At 42.2% G+C, this 17,931-nt stretch overlaps 1 protein-coding gene across 5 annotated transcripts in view; it reads right to left on the bottom strand.

Moving 5' to 3' along the window:
- Positions 1-17,931, bottom strand: part of Exph5 (exophilin 5) — a 79,653-nt gene that overhangs the window by 9,883 nt on the left and 51,839 nt on the right. For 4 of the 5 annotated variants that reach the window (XM_006510425.4, NM_176846.3, XM_017313428.2 and 1 more), the window contains one exon: positions 4,072-4,207. In XM_006510425.4, the coding sequence (XP_006510488.1) occupies positions 4,072-4,207 (136 nt within the window). Of the gene's footprint in view, positions 1-3,396; positions 4,045-4,071; positions 4,208-17,931 lie in introns of those variants that run through there. The other variant, XM_017313430.2, reaches the window with a different exon arrangement.

The following is a 17,931-nucleotide window of genomic DNA, read 5'->3' as shown; positions in this document are numbered from 1 at the left end:
AAGTGGAGACAAGAATAGGCAAAAGCTCTCTCGAGCCAGCCACCATGGAATATTCTTGGAATGACAGCAACCCTGCTTTAAAAAAGGTGGAAGGTGACAAAGGACACCTGAGAGTTGGCCTTTGACCTCATGAACACCACTCACGTCTATACTCATGCACACATAAACATACTATATACAAAACATAACTGTCTGAAAGGTAGAGATCTCAGTGAAACAAGTGCTTACCCAGTGTGGCAGTCTGAATGAAAATGGCCCCCCAAAGGCCCCAGGGAGTGGCACTATTAGGAGTTGTGGCTTTGTTGGAGTAGATCTGGCCTTTTTAGAGAAAGTGTGTCAAAGGGGAGCTTTGAGGTTTCAGATGCTCAAGCCAGGCCCAGTGGCTCACTCTCTCTTCCGGCTGCCTGCTGATCTGAATGTAGAACTCTCAGCTACCTCTCTAGCTACCGTGCCGCCAGGCTTCCCACCATGATAAAATAGCCTAAACCTCTGAACTTTAAGCTAGACCCAATGAATAGTTTTCCTTTTTAGAAGTTGACAGTCAGAACCCAATGCCAATTTGGACCTCTGTGTGTGTGTGTGTGTGTGTGTGTGTGTGTGTGTGTGTGTACATATATGCACAAACTCTCATGTGCATCCCACAGGTGCAAACATGCACACACATCACTCATACATACATACATACATACATACATACATTAATAAAAAGGGTAGAAAGCCAATTAGGAAGACACTCAATATTGATCTCTAGCCACCACACACATAATAACTCACCTACATGCTCACCCACACATATATGAACACATACACACAAAACAAGGTGGAAAGCTCTTAAGGAACCACATACAAAGTTGACTTCTGGCCTCCACATGCAAATGAACACACACACACCCCTTCACACAAACCTTCACATACTCTCTCCTGTGTGTGCATGCATACACACAAAGTCATATCTTTCCTAATAAATTTTAACCAGATCCTCTCTGTGTATCTACAGTTTATTTACTCTTTGTGCAACATGGACTAATAACAGAAGAGAATAATGTAGATCACAATATATTCTTGCCATTGAGTCACTAGGCAAGCTGAGAATTATTAGTTCATGTCTATTTCTTTTACACCACAAGGTTACTGTAATAGTTCAATGGTTATTCACATCATGAGACTGTAATACAAATAAGTCTGAGCATGGTATGTGGTTTCTCAGCTGTTCTGTTCAGAAAATAACACTACAGACAAAAGTTCAGTACCATTTAATGTATAAACACTTAGTGGATAAATCTGGGTGATATGTGGAATTCAAAGTTCTATACAATATTAATAGATGATGTATTAACTGTTGACTTATTTTCAAGAAAACCACTGTAATATAGTACTTCCTATTTATCAGGCACAGGACATCAATTAATAAATACTTATATAAACTTTACAGGGATAGCATTTTTACTATTTTTGTTTTATAAGTGAGGACACTGAAGAATTCAAGACAAGGCCCTGGTCACTTAGTGCAGGGATTTGGACCCAGACCCTGTCTCCTGAGTCCTACTACACCAAGGCTTGAGCCATGCAAGCAAGATATAGCTTTATTAGGAGGCAAAGCTACTGTTGCAAACCAATGCTGACATTTATCTTATGGTCCCAGAGAGGGTGCTAGCCAAGCCAGGGCCCAGTGATCTCCTTATAATATGAAGGATGGAGGCCAGGGCTAGATCCAGGGTACCAAAAGTACCTTAGTCTGCAACTTTAGACAAGTCACCATACATCATTTAAGTTGCTGTGGCTGTGAAAGCAAAACAAGAGCAACACACCTAGCAAGCTGGTGGGAGACCAAAATGGGGACAATGTATCTTGCAGGTTAAGGGATTTGTTTGCAGTTAAGAGAGTTAAGAGTAAATTCCTGATTGTTCTATTTTAAATTCTTTCAAGTTAAGGTTTGTATTGGTAATTGAGAAGAAGTTCTTGTCTGTCCTGTTCAGGTTAAGGTTTCTGTTTGCACTTAAGCTACAAATGTTTCTGTTTATCCTGTGTTTAGTTCATGCAAGTTAAGATTTCTATTTGTAATTAAGAAGTTCCCGTTTCTCAGCTCTGATATAAACTTCTTGCAACCCCATTTATACGATGTATATCCTTACCCATGATCCTTCTCTTCCATTGTATCTTTCTAACAGATTTCTCTCACCTCTGTGAACACCTTATGTCTCCTATAAAAGGGACTTCAAGAAGCCAGCAGGGGCTGTTCTCTTGGGGTAGAACATCTAGCTGACCAATTCCAAGTGCACCCCCAAGTACAGCTTCCTTTAATTGGACAGTCATGGATTTGATCTTTTTGAAACTTTCAGGCTTAACACTGGCATTATTTTGCATTGTATTTAGTCATAGTAAACATTGTCCTCTATTAGGCTATTATAAATGCACACTCTTTAAAGTGTTTATATTTTTCTAAGACTTTGCCTTATAACAGACATATTAGTGTATCTATTTTATGATAAATACAAATCAGTTGTGCATTTATTGGTGAAATACTCCCTAATAAAAATCAGATCAGACACAGAAATAAGTATTATTCAAAGTGCTGCAGCTCGGCGTCTACAGAAGCCTTTCCTTCTCGTGTTAAGGACTCACTCGAGTTATATTACTTGCTATTTAGTGGGTTTTCTTTTTTAACCTAATGAATCCTGAAAAGCAAGGCGTGTCAGCATCTGAGTGTACGGATGTACAAGCAATGTGCCAATCACATCAGAGCAGGCACTAGAGGGATCTTTTCCCTTCTGTTCGGGACTTGTCTGTAAATGCTCCTGAGCCGACAAGGCCAGCAGAGTTCATCTTGATCACTAAGATCGTAGGAGCAAAGCAGTCTCAGTGAAAAGCCATTTGATTCCTAGTCACTGAAACAATCCACAATAAGAGTATCAAACTATGCCAGATTATAAGGGTGAAAAAGAGACAAAGAGAAAAAAAAAAAAAACAACTCTACAGAGTGAATGAAATCTGCCTTCAAAAAAAATGATAAGAATCTCTCCTCTTTGAGCTGTTTATGCCCCTCCACACAGTAAAGGCTATGCTACCTACAAAGCAAATTACATTTAGAATAGAAAACACGAAAGAGATCATGGACACCTGTACTCCTACCCAGGAGGAGCCACTATTCTTTTTTTTAGTTTTTCGAGACAGGGTTTCTCTGTATAGCCCTGGCTGTCCTGGAACTCACTTTGTAGACCAGGCTGGCCTTGAACTCAGAAATCCGCCTGCCTCTGCCTCTCGAGTGCTGGGATTAAAGGCGTGTGCCACCATGCCCAGCTCAAATTTACCAACTCAAAGGTGTTCAGGAAGTCACATTCATGTGACTATTTTTCTTACTATTCAAGAGGCCAGAGAAATTAGTGCTCTTTCTCCTACCTTATTTTCAGTGACGTGTGCCAGGATCATTCTTCTTCAAGCAAAGCTTCATTTGGATTAGATTTTCCCCTGGTCCTTGCCCATCTTGCCCTGAGTATTCTTAGACAGAGCCGAGACTACGGCTCTCGTGAGTGACTACCACTGGTTTCGTTTCAGCGCAAAGCAACTGATTATGTTTCCTCACTGTAACACTGCTGAATGGCCATGGACCTAACTCTCCTACTAGCCAGGCCGATTGTGACCCAGGATAACACATGTAAGGTGAACTATGGTATCAATTATAAGATTCATGGGCATCAAGTACTTCTGGGATCTAAGTTAGTTCCGTGAACTGTTTAATGACCACAGGATTTTATCACAGTGCATTTATGCCCTAATCAGGAAGAGCCTTTTAAGAGCAAGCTCTATAGATGTGTTTCTTTTTGACCCAAGGTAAAAGATTAAACATTATTACCAGCCTATACGCCTGTCATTCTTTGATCTCAGATTATTGGCTTAGATTTATATTTAACCATAAGATTCAAGATCTGGGTTCATAACATAGAATGGAATCCTCCTCAGATGAAGGAAGCAAGCCCAGGCCTTGACTTGTTTAGAGTGTGTAGTACAAACCACAGTTAGTATTTGCCTCTCTAGTTCCCGGAGTTACCAAGGAGCGCTGATGCACGGGCTTACCTTGGAAAAACTCACTCTCCAGCAGGGAAGCGTCCCAGGGCGGAGGCATACCGCTCTCCTCCCTCATGATGGCTGGCTTAGGAACAAACACACTGGCAACTGGTTGGTTCCCAACAGGTGAATTGTATATTTTTGCCTGTTGATTTTAAAATGAAAAAAAAAAGAGATTATTTTTACATCTTCTCTAGCTAAAGTATGCGCATGTTCTCCCAGAATGCTAATAGTTTTGTCTAAGAATTACTGATCAATTTTCCCAACACTTGTTTCTCAGTTTAATATTCCCTTATTTTTGGTGTTTACAGTGGATCATGAACACCACATGTACACATAGCCTCATATACATGCCTCCCTACCATGTATATATTCATGCATACATTATCCTACACACATACTCATATGCATATTCCCTTATATATATCCTCATATTCATACTCCCCTATACATACTCACCTAGGCATGCTCCCCTAAACATACCCCCATTCACACATGCCCCTATGTATACTCATGCACACTCCCCTATGTATACCTTCACACATACATACACTCTCCTACACACACATTCTTATGTATAATCCCTTATACATAATTCAATGTATGTTAATTCTTATAATAACAGTGTTCAGGGACACACTGAGACTCTTTCAGAATTAAACAGGCCTTATGGTAGGAGAGTGATTCCTGGCAGCCAGATAATTAACCTTTCTCAAGTTGGGAGTATTGGCTCCATGGCGCTAATGGCTAGGACTTTGGATTTCCTGACTGTGCATTTTCTATTAAGAGTATCTTAGCAGCCATCCAGGTGGACCTTAAGTTTTGTGAGCTCAGAAAGGACAGTGTTCCCATCTAGAGGTCATTCAGATCGACAGCACAGAGAATAAACACAAGGAAAGTGATCACATACATGTGACATGAAAATGGAAGGGAGGAAAGGGACCAGAGGGCAGAGGCAAGGAGGGGACAGGAAAAATAAAGTATGGGCATGCCGTACCAGAACTCAGCACACTCATGAGGAGTTTGAAAACAAATTATATTTTTAGAGGAAGAAGAGTAGAAGCCGGGCGTGGTGGCGCACACCTTTAATCCCAGCACCCGGGAGGCAGAGGCAGATGGATTTCTGAGTTTGAGGCCAGCCGGCCAGCCTGGTCTACAGAGTGAGTTTCAGGACAGCCAGGGCTACACAGAGAAACCCTGTCTCGAAAAAAAAAAAAAAAAAAAAAAAAAAGAGTGGCGAACCCTCACACACATCTGTGAGCAGATTTAGTAATTCTGAAATGAAGTATTGAAAGGTAAGATCTTGCTTATCTTTTTAAACGACTGCTACTTTTAAAGGATCTAGGAGACAGATAAAAAGCTAAAGTTGTATTCTGTTAAAAAACAAAACCTAGCCAGTGTTCGTGTTGATATCAAACTCAGTCACTGGCCTACTTTGAAGCTTGAGTTGGTTTATAACCTTGGGGGGATTGCCCCGCCCACCTTCACTTTAGGTACCACAACTCCTCCTGCATTTCCATTGGCAAACTGGCTGTCAGTCTTGCCTCCTGCCTCAGTTTGTCCTGCCAGGGTTTGATTCCTGAGCAAGTCTGGCAGCTCTGGTCCTTTCCTCTTTATTCGCAGGTCACTCTGCTATCTAGTCCGTCTGTGCCTTTTGAGCACTTGGCTCCCTTAGTGTCTCCTTTCTACCTCATATCTCATCTATCTATGAAGTCGGAGGCCAGAGGTCTCACCTTGACAAGGCCCTAGCTAAGAGTCCAGGTCCCTTTACACCCCACACCTCCCTAGTTTGCCCCAGAAGCCTGCCCAGCTTTCATTGACTTGTGTTTGTAGCCCTATGGGCATAAGTGAATTCTCACAAAAGGGGCTTATCAATAAAGAAACAACACTCCCAAGATAATTTATTCATTATTGAATGTAATCTGTCACACAAATATAAAAATCTAAGGTAAACAAATAAACGTTGATTATAGATACCCATTAGAGATATGAAAACTGAAAGTTAACCACTTGAAAAAAAATTTTTTACAACTGTTTTCTTTTTCGTTTTTTTTGAAAGATTTATTTATTATTATATCTAACTACACTGTAGCTGTCTTCAGATGTACCAGAAGAGGGTGTCAGATCTCATTATGGATGGTTGTGAGCCACCATGTGGTTGCTGGGATTTGAACTCAGGACCTTTGGAAGAGCAGTCGGTGTTCTTAACCACTGAGCCATCTCTCCAGCTCTTGAAAAAAAATTTTAAAGTTTGTTCTTTTATCCCCAGACAATGAAGAGGCTTATCATTCACATTCTTCCAGGCCTCTTCTGTTTTCTAGTTTTGTTTCACTGTTTTGAGACAAGGTCTTACTTTGTAGCCCAGAATGGCTTGGAGCTCACTAGGTACCCCATCAAGCTGGCCTTGACATCACAGAAAGTTTTACTGCCTCAGTTTCTCAAATAATTAGAGGTGTGTACTACAACACTGGTTCAACTCTCCATTTTATTAACAACTTATAGATGTTATAAAATTCATCATTCCAAAATCTATAGTTTTGGTAGTTGGTACACAAAGAACTTATTAGATAAAAATCACCAAGCATGATTCTGTCTGTCTGTCTGTCTCTGTCTTTTTTCTCTCTCTCTTTTTTTTGAGATAGGATTTCTCTGTGTAGCTTTGGCCACCATGGAACTCCCTCTGTAAACCAGGCTGGCCTCGTACTCAAAGAGATCTACCTGTCTCTGCCTTCTGAGTGCTGGGATTAAGTTAAAGGCATGTGCCACCACTGGGATGCACTTAACACCCAAACAAACTTCAGATTTCCTCCATGCATACCAGAGTACATGCCTGTGGCCTCTTGGATCACAATTTTAAATAGGAAACATTTATAATGAAGTGGAAAATCCATGCACTGGGGCTCAAGTGAGAGACAAATATCTGTATGCTGGAAGATCCTTCTATCTAGGGACCCAGGCTCTTTTCTTTAAGACCAACCCTATACACCCAACATATCCAGATACTTCTGGAATAGAGATATGTGAACGGAATGGCTAACATCCACAACAGCAAACAAACAAGCAAAAAAAATCAAAACAAACAAACAAAAACAAAACATGATTTCACTAACATGCAGCTTTAGCTCTACAGCTGATCAAAGGTTGGTATAGGCATGAGGAAGACAGAACATCATCTCAGCTCTACAGACTCTTTTATCTAAGCAGTATATGAGATGTTATCACAAGTTGTTTTCTTACCAGAAACAAGTAAAGGCAGATTATCAAAGTTGTTACATTAAAAACTTTGAGTATTTTGTCAATCTTGGTACTGATATCATCCCCACCTTCAGGAAACTGAAGTTTTAAGAGGCCTTGCCATTTGCTTAGATCCCAGTGGAAGTGGAGAGAGGATTAATTCCCAGGATGTTGGATTTTAGAACTCACACTGAATCTCACTGCTCCTAGCAGAATCCCATAGTTCTTGGTCTATCAGAATGCTGTATCCAGTAATAAGGATTTTCTCCAGCTAAACACAGGCCTCACAGCACTGTGAGTGTATCTCCGTGCTTTGTGACCCAGATCAGACATGGGTCTTCAGCTGAGGCTCACTCTTCCCCCTAATGTTGCAGAATCACCATAAAACAAGAAGTCAATTTCCCATTCCTGGCTTGGAAAATGAGGCTCAAACACCTCTTTGCATTAAAATCATGTAAAGGCCCTTTTCCAACTTTGGTGTAAGCCTTTCCTTTTTTGCACAGATTCCCTGTGCTCCACGGTCTGACATACACAATGCCCTAAATATCATAGACTTCTAGACCCTTGTCCCTGTGTTCTTCATATTTTACTCTTTTTCGATGTTTTCTTTTTGAAACGGCTTGCTGTGTCCTGCATGGCCGTGGAAGGGACATCATGACATAGTTTCCTGCCCTTGGAGCAGACCCAGCAGGATGTAAATTCTCCACAAGAGTTGAGAGTTGCTGCAGTCATGGGGCTTGTTTGTATAATAATGCACATATTTTCATGTTCCTCCTTTGAGGAATGCTCTCCCTGTTAAGGTCAGTGACTACAAGATAATTAGAAACAGCATGAGTATGGGAGATGAGAATGTGTTCTTCAGCAAATGGTAAATGCTGTGTCCTTCAAGACAGTTTTTTTTCTTTAAGATTTATTTATTTGTTACTTATATGAGTACATTGTAGCTGTCTTCAGACACACCAGAAGAGGGCATCAGATCCCATTACAGATGGTTGTGAGCCATCATATGGTTGCTGGGAATTGAACTCGGGACCTCCAGAAGAGCAGTCAGTGCTCTTAACTGCTGAGCCCTTCAAGATAGTTCTTAAAGCTGTAGGAAAGAACTCTGAAAACATGAGTTCAAGAATGTCTAATCTCTCAACTATGCAAAATATAAGGATGCACTATTATTTCTATGAGGGGCTTCATGGACCTAAAAATACAAAGGTAACTGCACTAATGAGCCACCTTGTCAGAAAGATACAAAGGCAGGTAGATTCCTGAGTTCAAGACCAGTCTGAGACAGAGTGAGTTTAAGTCCAGGTATAGTGGGACTGGTAATCCTGGTATGGGAACCCACCCAGCTAACCTTATTGTTTGTGCTTACAAAGGCAGGCAGATATCTGAGTTCATTTGCTATATTAAAAAAATGTACTTGGGCTAGAGAGATGGTTCAAATGTTAAGAACACTGACTGCTCTTCCAGAGGTCCTGAGTTCAATTCCCAGCAACCACATGGTGGCTCACAACCATCTGTAATGGGATCCAATGCCCTCTTCTGGTGTATCTGAAGATAGCTACAGTGTACTCATTATACATATAAAATAAATGAATAAGATCTTAAAAAAAAACCCTGTAATTAAAAAAAATTGTACTTGATGTCTCTTTTAAGAATCAAGAGGCCAGCATTCTGGTTGGCGCCAGCCCGAGCCATCTTGGGTGCAAACTCGGCAGACAGTCCCATGGTCCCCAGAGGACTCTCCACGCCACAGGAGCCCTAGCACACGCAGGATCTTAGGATCACTGAGGAAAGTCGGCCTCCAGAGAGGGCTCTGACCCCGGGACTCAGGTGACAGTGCCATCTTGTATCCCGGGTCTCTCAGAGACCAGTCCACATAGGAGAATGTGTGGGCCACAGAAGCCACAGAGCTTCTTGGACAGGGTCCCTTCTGGCCTTCATGTTCAGCCAGGAGGCAGAGCTGAGCTCCAGACCTCTGTGCACTTTCCCTGCAACAGGAGAGCCTGCCTGCAGTAAGTACTCTGACCACTGGGACTCAGGAAAGAGTTGGACTCCCAGGACTGATGACAAAGGCTAACAGAATCACAGGAGGAATAAGCTCCAGCCAGAGATAGCTAGAACATCTAACACCAGAGATTACCAGATGGTGAAAGGCAAATGTAAGAATCTTACTAACAGAAACCAAGACCACTCAGCATCATCAGAACCCAGCACTCCTACCTCAACGAGTCTTGGATACCCCAACACACATGAAAAGCAAGATTTGGATTTAAAATCACATCTCATGATGCTGGTATAGGATTTTAAGAAGGGCATTAATAACTCACTTAAAGAAATAAAGGAGAGCACTGCTCAACAGGTAGAAGTACTTAAAGAGGAAGCACAAAAATCCCTTAAAGAAATACAGGAAAACACAACCAAACAGGTGATGGAATTGAACAAAACCATCCAAGATCTAAAAATGGAAGTAGAAACAATAAAGAAAACCCAAAGGGAAACAACTCTGGAGATAGAAATCCTAGGAAAGAAATCAGGAACCATCGATGTGAGCATCAGCAACAGAATACAAGAGATGGAAGAGAGAATCTCAGGTGCAGAAGATTCCATAGAAAACATGGACACAACAATCAAAGAAAATGCAAAATGCAAAAAGATCCTAACTTGAAACATCCAGGAAATCCAGGACACAGACCAAACCTAAGGATAATAGGTATAGATGAGAATGAAGATTTTCAACTTAAAGGGCCAGTAAATATCTTCAACAAAATTATAGAATAAAACTTCCCTAACCTAAAGAAAGAGATGCCCATGAACATACAAGAAGCCTATAGAACTCCAAATAGACTGGACCAGAAAAGAAATTCCTCCCAACACATAAAAATCAGAACAACAAATGCAGTAAGTAAGGATAGAATATTAAAAGCAGTAAGGGGAAAAGGTCAAGTAACATATAAAGGCTGACCTATTAGAATTACACCAGACTAGCCGGGCGTGGTGGCGCACGCCTTTAATCCCAGCACTCGGGAGGCAGAGGCAGGTGGATTTCTGAGTTCGAGGCCAGCCTGGTCTACAAAGTGAGCTCCAGGACAGCCAGGGCTATACAGAGAAACCCTGTCTCGAAAAAACAAAAACAAAACAAAAAAAAAACCAAAACAAACAAACAAACAAACAAAAAAAGAATTATACCAGACTTCTCACCAGAGACTATGAAAGCCAGACAATCCTGGACAGACTTTATACAGACCCTAAGAGAACACAAATGCCAGCCCAGGCTACTGTACCCAGCAAAACTCTCAATGACCGTAGATGGAGAAACCAAAGTATTCCATGACAAAACCAAATTCACACAATATCTTTCCACGAATTCAGCCTTTTAGGATGATAAAGGGAAAACTCCAACACAAGGAGGGAAATTACACCCTAGATAAAGCAAGAAAGTAATCCTTCAACAAACCTAAAAGAAGATAGCCGCAAGAACAGAATCCAAACTCTATCAACAAAAATAACAGGAAGCAACAATTACTTTTCCTTAATATCTCTTAATATTATCAATGGACTCAATTCCCCAGTAAAAAGACATAGACTAACAGACTGGCTACACAAACGGGACTCAACATTTTGCTGCTTACAGGAAACCCACCTCAGGGACAAAGACAGACACTACCTCAGAGTAAAAAGCTGGAAAACAATTTTTCAAGCAAACAGTCCAAAGAAACAAGCTGGAGTAGCCATTCTATTATCGAATAAAATTGACTTCCAACCCAAAGTTATTAAAAAAAAAAGATAAGGAGAGGCACTTCATACTCATCATAGGTAAAATCTACCAAGATGAACTCTCAAATCTCAATATCTATGCTCCAAATGCAAGGGCAGCCACATTCATTAAAGAAACTTTAGTAAAGCTCAAAGCACACATTGCATCTCACACAATAATAGTAGGAGACTTCAACACCTCACTTTCATCAATGGACAGATCCTGGAAACAGAAACTAAACAGAGACACATTGAAACTAACAGAAGTAGCAGAAGATGGCCTAGTCAGCCATCAATGGGAGGAAAGGCCCTTGGTCTTTTGAAAATTATATGCCCTAGAACAGGGGAATGCCAGGGCCAGGAAAAGGGAGTGGGTGGGTTGGGGAGCAAGGTGGGGTGAGGGTATAGGGGACTTTTGGGTTAGCATTTGAAATGTAAATAAAGAAAATATCTAATAAAAAAGAAGCAGTTTCAATAGATATGCAGTATAACTGTGAGACACAAAGTCTAAAAAAAAAAGAATCAAGAGGGCAAAGTCATAAAATGCTGATTCATAAGATAATCAAAAGAGAACCTGGGATAATGATTTGAATTGATATGTAAATAAAAGACTGGGCTTTGGTCTGTAAGAGCTGAGCTAGCTACACAGCAGTCTAGAGAGCCAGCTCAAGCAGAACTCAGAGCTGTCAGCTTGCACCCACATTTGACTTCAAGTTGTTCCTTTGCCACTCTCAAACATCCTTTCCTCAGGGGCTCCTCTCTAACCTGAGGCTGGTCCTTGGCAATGGCTGCTCAGCCTTCCAAGTCCAGGTCCTGTGTTACTGCTTTCTCCACAGGAGCCTGTCCTCAACCCCCCAAACAGAAGTCATTCCCACCGTACTTTTCATACTCTCTTGTTATTGCATTTACACACATTATAATATTGCACATTACACAGCAATAATAATACATTGCCTAATATTACATTTACATACTATCCCACATTACAGCATCATATCCAAGGTTTGGATTCTTTTTATTTTCACTCTGCCACTAGCTTTCTCTTCTTCCTACCTACTAGAGACCTCGCTCCTCTCTGATTAAGGAAACCAAGGATCCAAAGACAAATGAGTCAGGCCCTGGAGGTGTAGAACTTCCAAAGGGAACGATTAAAGCCGTGCTTTCTTATTTGTATCGTGAGCATCAACAGAATACATAGTCTGCAAGGGCTGATTAATGCCAAATGCAAGATACTCTCCTGCCATAGTAATAGTCTCTCCTTCTGGACTTCTCTAAGCCATGTTTTAAAAGTTTGTGTGTGGAAGTGGTAGTATGGTGTGTGTCTGTTATGTGTATGTGTGTGCAGGTACATGCACCCTATGTGCACATACTGAAGTCAGAGGAGGATGTCTTGCCTTCCTTTATCACATTCCACATTATTCTCGTGACAGGGTCTGCCACTGCCTCTGACGCTCATCATTTTCAAACCACTGGCTGGCTGGTGGGCTCCCATGATCCTCTTGTTTCCACCTCCTAGTGCTGGTGTTACCTGGATGTAATCTGGCACCTTTTTAGTTTTTCAAGTTTTGGTTATTCAAGACAGGATTTCTCTGTGTAGCTCCGGCTGTCCTGGAATTCTCTCTGTAGACCAGGCTGACCCCACACTCAGAGATCTGCCTGCCTCTGCTTCCTGAGTGCCAGTGCCACCTGTCTTTGTAAACTGGAGCATATGTAGGAGCTGAGGGTTCGAACTCAGGTCCTCATGCTTGCACACAAGTGTGCTTCCCCCTGAGCCGCCTCCCTAGCCCAGCTAATACATCTGTGTTTTTTTTTTTCTCATTTGCTACCAACATTCTTATATTTTAAAAATTACTCATTCATTTAAAAAGATATTATAGGGCTAGAGAGATGACTCAGTGGTTAGGAGCACTGGCTAAACTTTCAGAAGACCTGGGTTCAATTCCCAGTATCCACATGGCTACTAATAACTGTCTAAAATTCCAGTTCCAGGGGATCCAACACTGTCTCACCTCCGTGGGTACTGCATACCTGTGGTATACAGACATGCATGCAGGTCAAAACAATTAGACATAAAATAAAAGTAAATAAATCTTTAAAACTATTTATTTATTTATTCGAGGGTATGCATTCCATGGCATGGTTGTGGAGGTCAGAGGACAACTTGCAGGAATTAGGCCTCTCATTTTCCATGTGGGTTCCAGGGATAAAACTGAGGTTTTTTTGGGCTCTGTGGCAAGTGTCATTTCTTTTTTTTTTTAACCTTCTGAACCATTTTGCCAGTCTTCAGTTACTTTTTAAATACTATACTTCTATCTTTTCTCCTTATATTCTTAGAACAAAATTGTGGCCTAGTTAAGGATTAATTACCCCCACTTTGGAGATAAAACAAAATTTCAGGTAAATGTCATCCTGACATCACATGAGTGACATATGGCGATGGTGGCTATTCACACTCATCTGACCTGATCTCAAACCCTGATCTTTCCAGCATACCTTTCACTAATGCATACACATATGTGACAACACATGTAATGCATACACATATGTGACAACACATGTGGAAGGAGGAACCTTGCCTTAAACACGCCCTGCCCTTCTGAGAGGAGTGACACTTTGCACCTCGCTATGAACTGACTTATGACATGCCAAGACAGAAAAGCACAGAGGAAAGTAAAAATGATAACATAACTGAGTTAATGAAAATTTTTTTTTCCATTTTCAGGAGGCAGAAGCAGGCAGATCTCTGAGTTCGAGACCAACCTTGTTTACAGAATGAGTTCCAGGACAGCGTGAATACACAGATAAACCACGTCTTGAGGTGGAAAAATAAGAAGAAAAGAAAAAAAAGTGTTTTCTATTAGGACCCCGAAAAGCCTGCTGGAGGGAGGTCAGCATAGTGGTTATTTATAAATGTCACACAATGGAGGCCTGACTCTTCCCAGGAATGTCTGCATCAGAAGGTCTCAATCTGTGGGTCATGATCCCTTGGGAGCAGGGATCAAACATCAATCATATATCTCGCATATTAGATATTTACACTATAGTTCATAACAGTGGCAAAATTACAGTTATGAAGTAGCAACAAAAAAATTTTGGGTTGGGGGTCACCACAACATGAGGGGCTGTCTTAAAGGGTGGCAGCACTAGGAAGGTTGAGAACCACTGGTCTGCACGTCTCTGGGTGGAATTACTTAACCTTCTTGCGCTGTAGCGACTTGTTGGTAAAATGAAACTAAGGACAATAGAAAGCAGTGCTTCCTGTCTGGACTGCTGAGAAGACGGGTTGGGCATTAGCAAGTCCTCCCTGCCTACTCTTGCTGTGCTTTGGGGTTATGGACAATTTTCTGGAGAACACCTGAGACCTCATGAGCTAGGCAGCTGCCCAACAGGATCTGTATGAGACCAGCGTTTTTAGATGCTGGCTCTCAGGAAACGGGGAACATAAAAGCCACTGAATAAACAAGGCCTTTTACACACCTTCAACGCCCTCTCCTGATACTGTCTGCAGTGTTGACATAACTAAACAAACACAGCTCCTGCCAGAGTGTAACCTTCGAACACTTGAGAACTTCCTAGGGTGGCCAAACCTGCAGGGCGGCTGAGGGAGTAGGAACCCACACTGCCTGATACGATCAAATGCCTTGGTAAAGTCAACAAAATTAAATTTTAAGGTGCTCCCAGATTTGTTCTGTGTCTGATCTCTGGCAGAGATCACGATCAGCAATGTGTTCTGGGCCCTGTGGCTTAAAATCACGTATTCATTTCGGCTTTCTGGTTCTGGACACACAGGCTATACCAGGCAGGGATAGGCAGAGAGAAATGAGATGCTATCTACATTTTAAGTCTCACTTTGGAGGTGTGTCCCTCCAGACGCAGTGCTGGCTGTAGTAAGCTAAGCTAGAATGTGTTCAGGGAAAGTAAGAGCAACTAGCTGGCCCAAGTCAGATTTCTGTGTCTCCTCCTCCTCCTCCTCCTCCTCCTCCTCCTCCTCCTCCTCCTTCTCCCCATTTTTCTTCTTTTCCCCTGAGATGGGTTTCATGTAGCTTGGGCTAGCCTTGAACTCACTATGTAGCAGAGGCTGCTGTGAACTTCTGACTCTCCCATGTGATGAAATTATAGGCATATATCAACACACAGTGGGTTTGTCTGGTGTATGCACATGCAAGTGTTCGTGTGTGTGTGTGTGTGTGTGTGTGTTGTGAGATATGGTCTCATATAGCCCAGGCTAGCCTTGTTGAACTCAGGCAAGCACTCTATCAACTGAGTGACATCTCTGGACTTTAACTTTAGAAGAATCTAAAAAAAAAAATCTCTTGTCAGGAACTTGTTCTCAACTGGAGGCTACATGTTCCACTGGGAACAGCTGGCAATCTCATAAATGGATAGAGGAGAGATCCTGGCATCCTTTAGGCAGAGGCGAGGCACTGTTACAAATCCTGCAGTATACTGGCCAACACCCTCACAGAGCATGGTTCCTATTCGTGCTGGAGTCTGAGGACTCCCGGGCTGGGTGATCTCTAAGTTTCCATCTAATGTCAAATCATTTGGTGTTTCTGAAGTGATTTGTTTCTTTTTTTTAAAGATGCTTCTTTTTTTTTTTTTTGGTTTTTTGAGACAGGGTTTCTCTGTGTAGCCCTGGCTGTCCTGATTTGTTTCTTTAATTGTGCAAATGTTTAAATAGTGACTGCCATCTCTTGTCAGAGGAGGGTTGTTCAATCATGCAGTAAACCTCACACAAAATACTAACATCCTCCTATATCATTCCTGACCAGCTGCCTGTGAAGTGGTGGGACATTCATCTCCTTGGATCTGGCCAAGAATCCCTGTGGCACCAGCATCAACTCCCCAGATGTCACACACAGCTCTGGCTTTAGGGGGGACGTCCATTCTTTTCCTCTGGTCACTGGTGGGAGTGGGAGCCACTCTCAGAATCACTGGCAAGTCCTTTACATGCTAAGAGCTGTGAAATAGTTCATTAAAAATGGCAACCAGAAGTGATTTTTTAAAAAATCCTTTTTCAAGGCAGGGTTTCTGGCTGTCCTGGAATTCACTTTGTAGACCAGGCTGGCCTCGAACTCAGAAATCCGCCTGCCTCAGCCTCCCGAATGCTGGGATTAAAGGCGTGAGCCACAGCGCCCGGCTACTTTTAATTTTTAAAAATAGATCCCCCCTCACCTCCCAACACACACACACTTTAAGCTTGGTTCTCTTCCTGCTCTGGAACTTGTCGAGTAGACAAAGCTGGCTGGCCAGTGTGCCCTGGGGATGCACCCATCTCCACCTACGCAGCGCTGGGATGACCAGTGTACACACCACACATGGCTTTGTGTGAGCGTGGGAGCACACATGCCACAGTGCACATGTGGGGTCTGAGGACAACCCTGAGGGCCATCCTCGGCTCCTATTCTGTTTGAGACAGGGTCTCTCTTGTTCATAGTTGAGTATTTCAGACGAGCTGACCCAGGAGTTGCTGAGTGAGTCGTGGATAATTGTCTTATCTTTGCCTCCCATCTCCCAGGAAAGGGCTGTGTTAGGATTACGGCCGTTTGTGTTTTCATGCTATGCTGTCTGGTGTTTACCTGGGGTCTGGGGAATCCAAATTTAGGTTATCAGGCTTGAGTGGCAAGCGCTTTACGCCTTATCCATTAAGCCAAAGCCAACTGCCTGGCACCCAGTTTTGTTTTTTGTTTTTTGTTTTTTTGTTTTTTTGTTTTTTTTTTAGCAAGTTCTGCAGATAACACTCACATCCTTAGGCTTGGAAAACAAAGGCTTTATTGACAGAGCTATCTCCGTAGCCCCAAATGTTTAGAATAATTATCCAGAAAAAAAAAAAAACGGCCATCACTGGAAAGAGAGGCCCATTGGACACGCAAACTTTATATGCCCCAGTACAGGGGAATGCCAGGGCCAAAAAATGGGAATGGTGGGTAGGGAAGTGGGGGGGAAGGTATGGGGGACTTTTGGGATAGCATTCTAAATGTAATTGAGGAAAATACATAATAATAAAAAATATTTTAAAAAATGTCATTACTTGGGAGAAGAGTCCACTTTTTACTATAGAGAACCTCTGCTGAGGTGCTCCTCAGCACGCCTTACAACTCCACGCTCTTGTAGGGAGTGAGCATACCAGTGCTTAGGCTACAGCGATTCCACAATTGCTTCTGCCATATTTCTACATTCTCAGCAGCCCCCTCAAAAGCCTACCTTTTATTTACAAATCATAATCTATATGGAAAAGTTGTAGGGGTACACAAAACAGAAGTTATGACCTCAAAAAAGCAAAAATAGAAAATGTTTGATTCTCAGCCTTGAAGAATATAGGAACATAGTGCTGTGTACAGTGGACAATTGGAATTTTAGCCTTTGGAACCGGAGCAATGGCTCAGGGGTTAAGTGCACCCAGGTTGATCATCTCCTGACCCCATGTTGGCTCCAGTTGTAGGGATATGACCCCCCTCTTCTGGACTCTGAGGGCACTGCTTGCAAGTGATGCACAGATAACCAACTTACACTCACAGCAAAAACACATATATGCATAAAATCATTAAAATAAAAATAATTGATTTCTGCCTTTGGTGCATGAGGGTCGTGTGTGGCCAAGCTCCTCCTTCAGTCACACACACGTCATATTTCAGTGGTTTCCACTTTGAATAAAAAGATGTCCATACTCAGAAAGGATCCAGTTAACACCCACTTGGTTATAAACTGTAGCTATGGCTTGCCCCATGCCTCTTCCCCCACCCACCTGTTTAGTGCTGTAGGAGTGACAGTGACAGTGGCTGATGGCTAGTGCCAGCTCTAGCGTGGTGGAGACACAATGGCTTCTGCTTCCTGCAAAGGCTAGGATATGCGTCTACCTGTGCCAGAGCCAGCTGGAAATCTACC

The sequence above is a fragment of the Mus musculus genome, chromosome 9 (assembly GCF_000001635.26).
Source record: "Mus musculus strain C57BL/6J chromosome 9, GRCm38.p6 C57BL/6J".
Lineage (NCBI taxonomy): Eukaryota > Metazoa > Chordata > Mammalia > Rodentia > Muridae > Mus > Mus musculus.
Note: the sequence above shows the minus strand (reverse complement) of the source record. Positions and strands in the feature narration are given on the sequence as shown.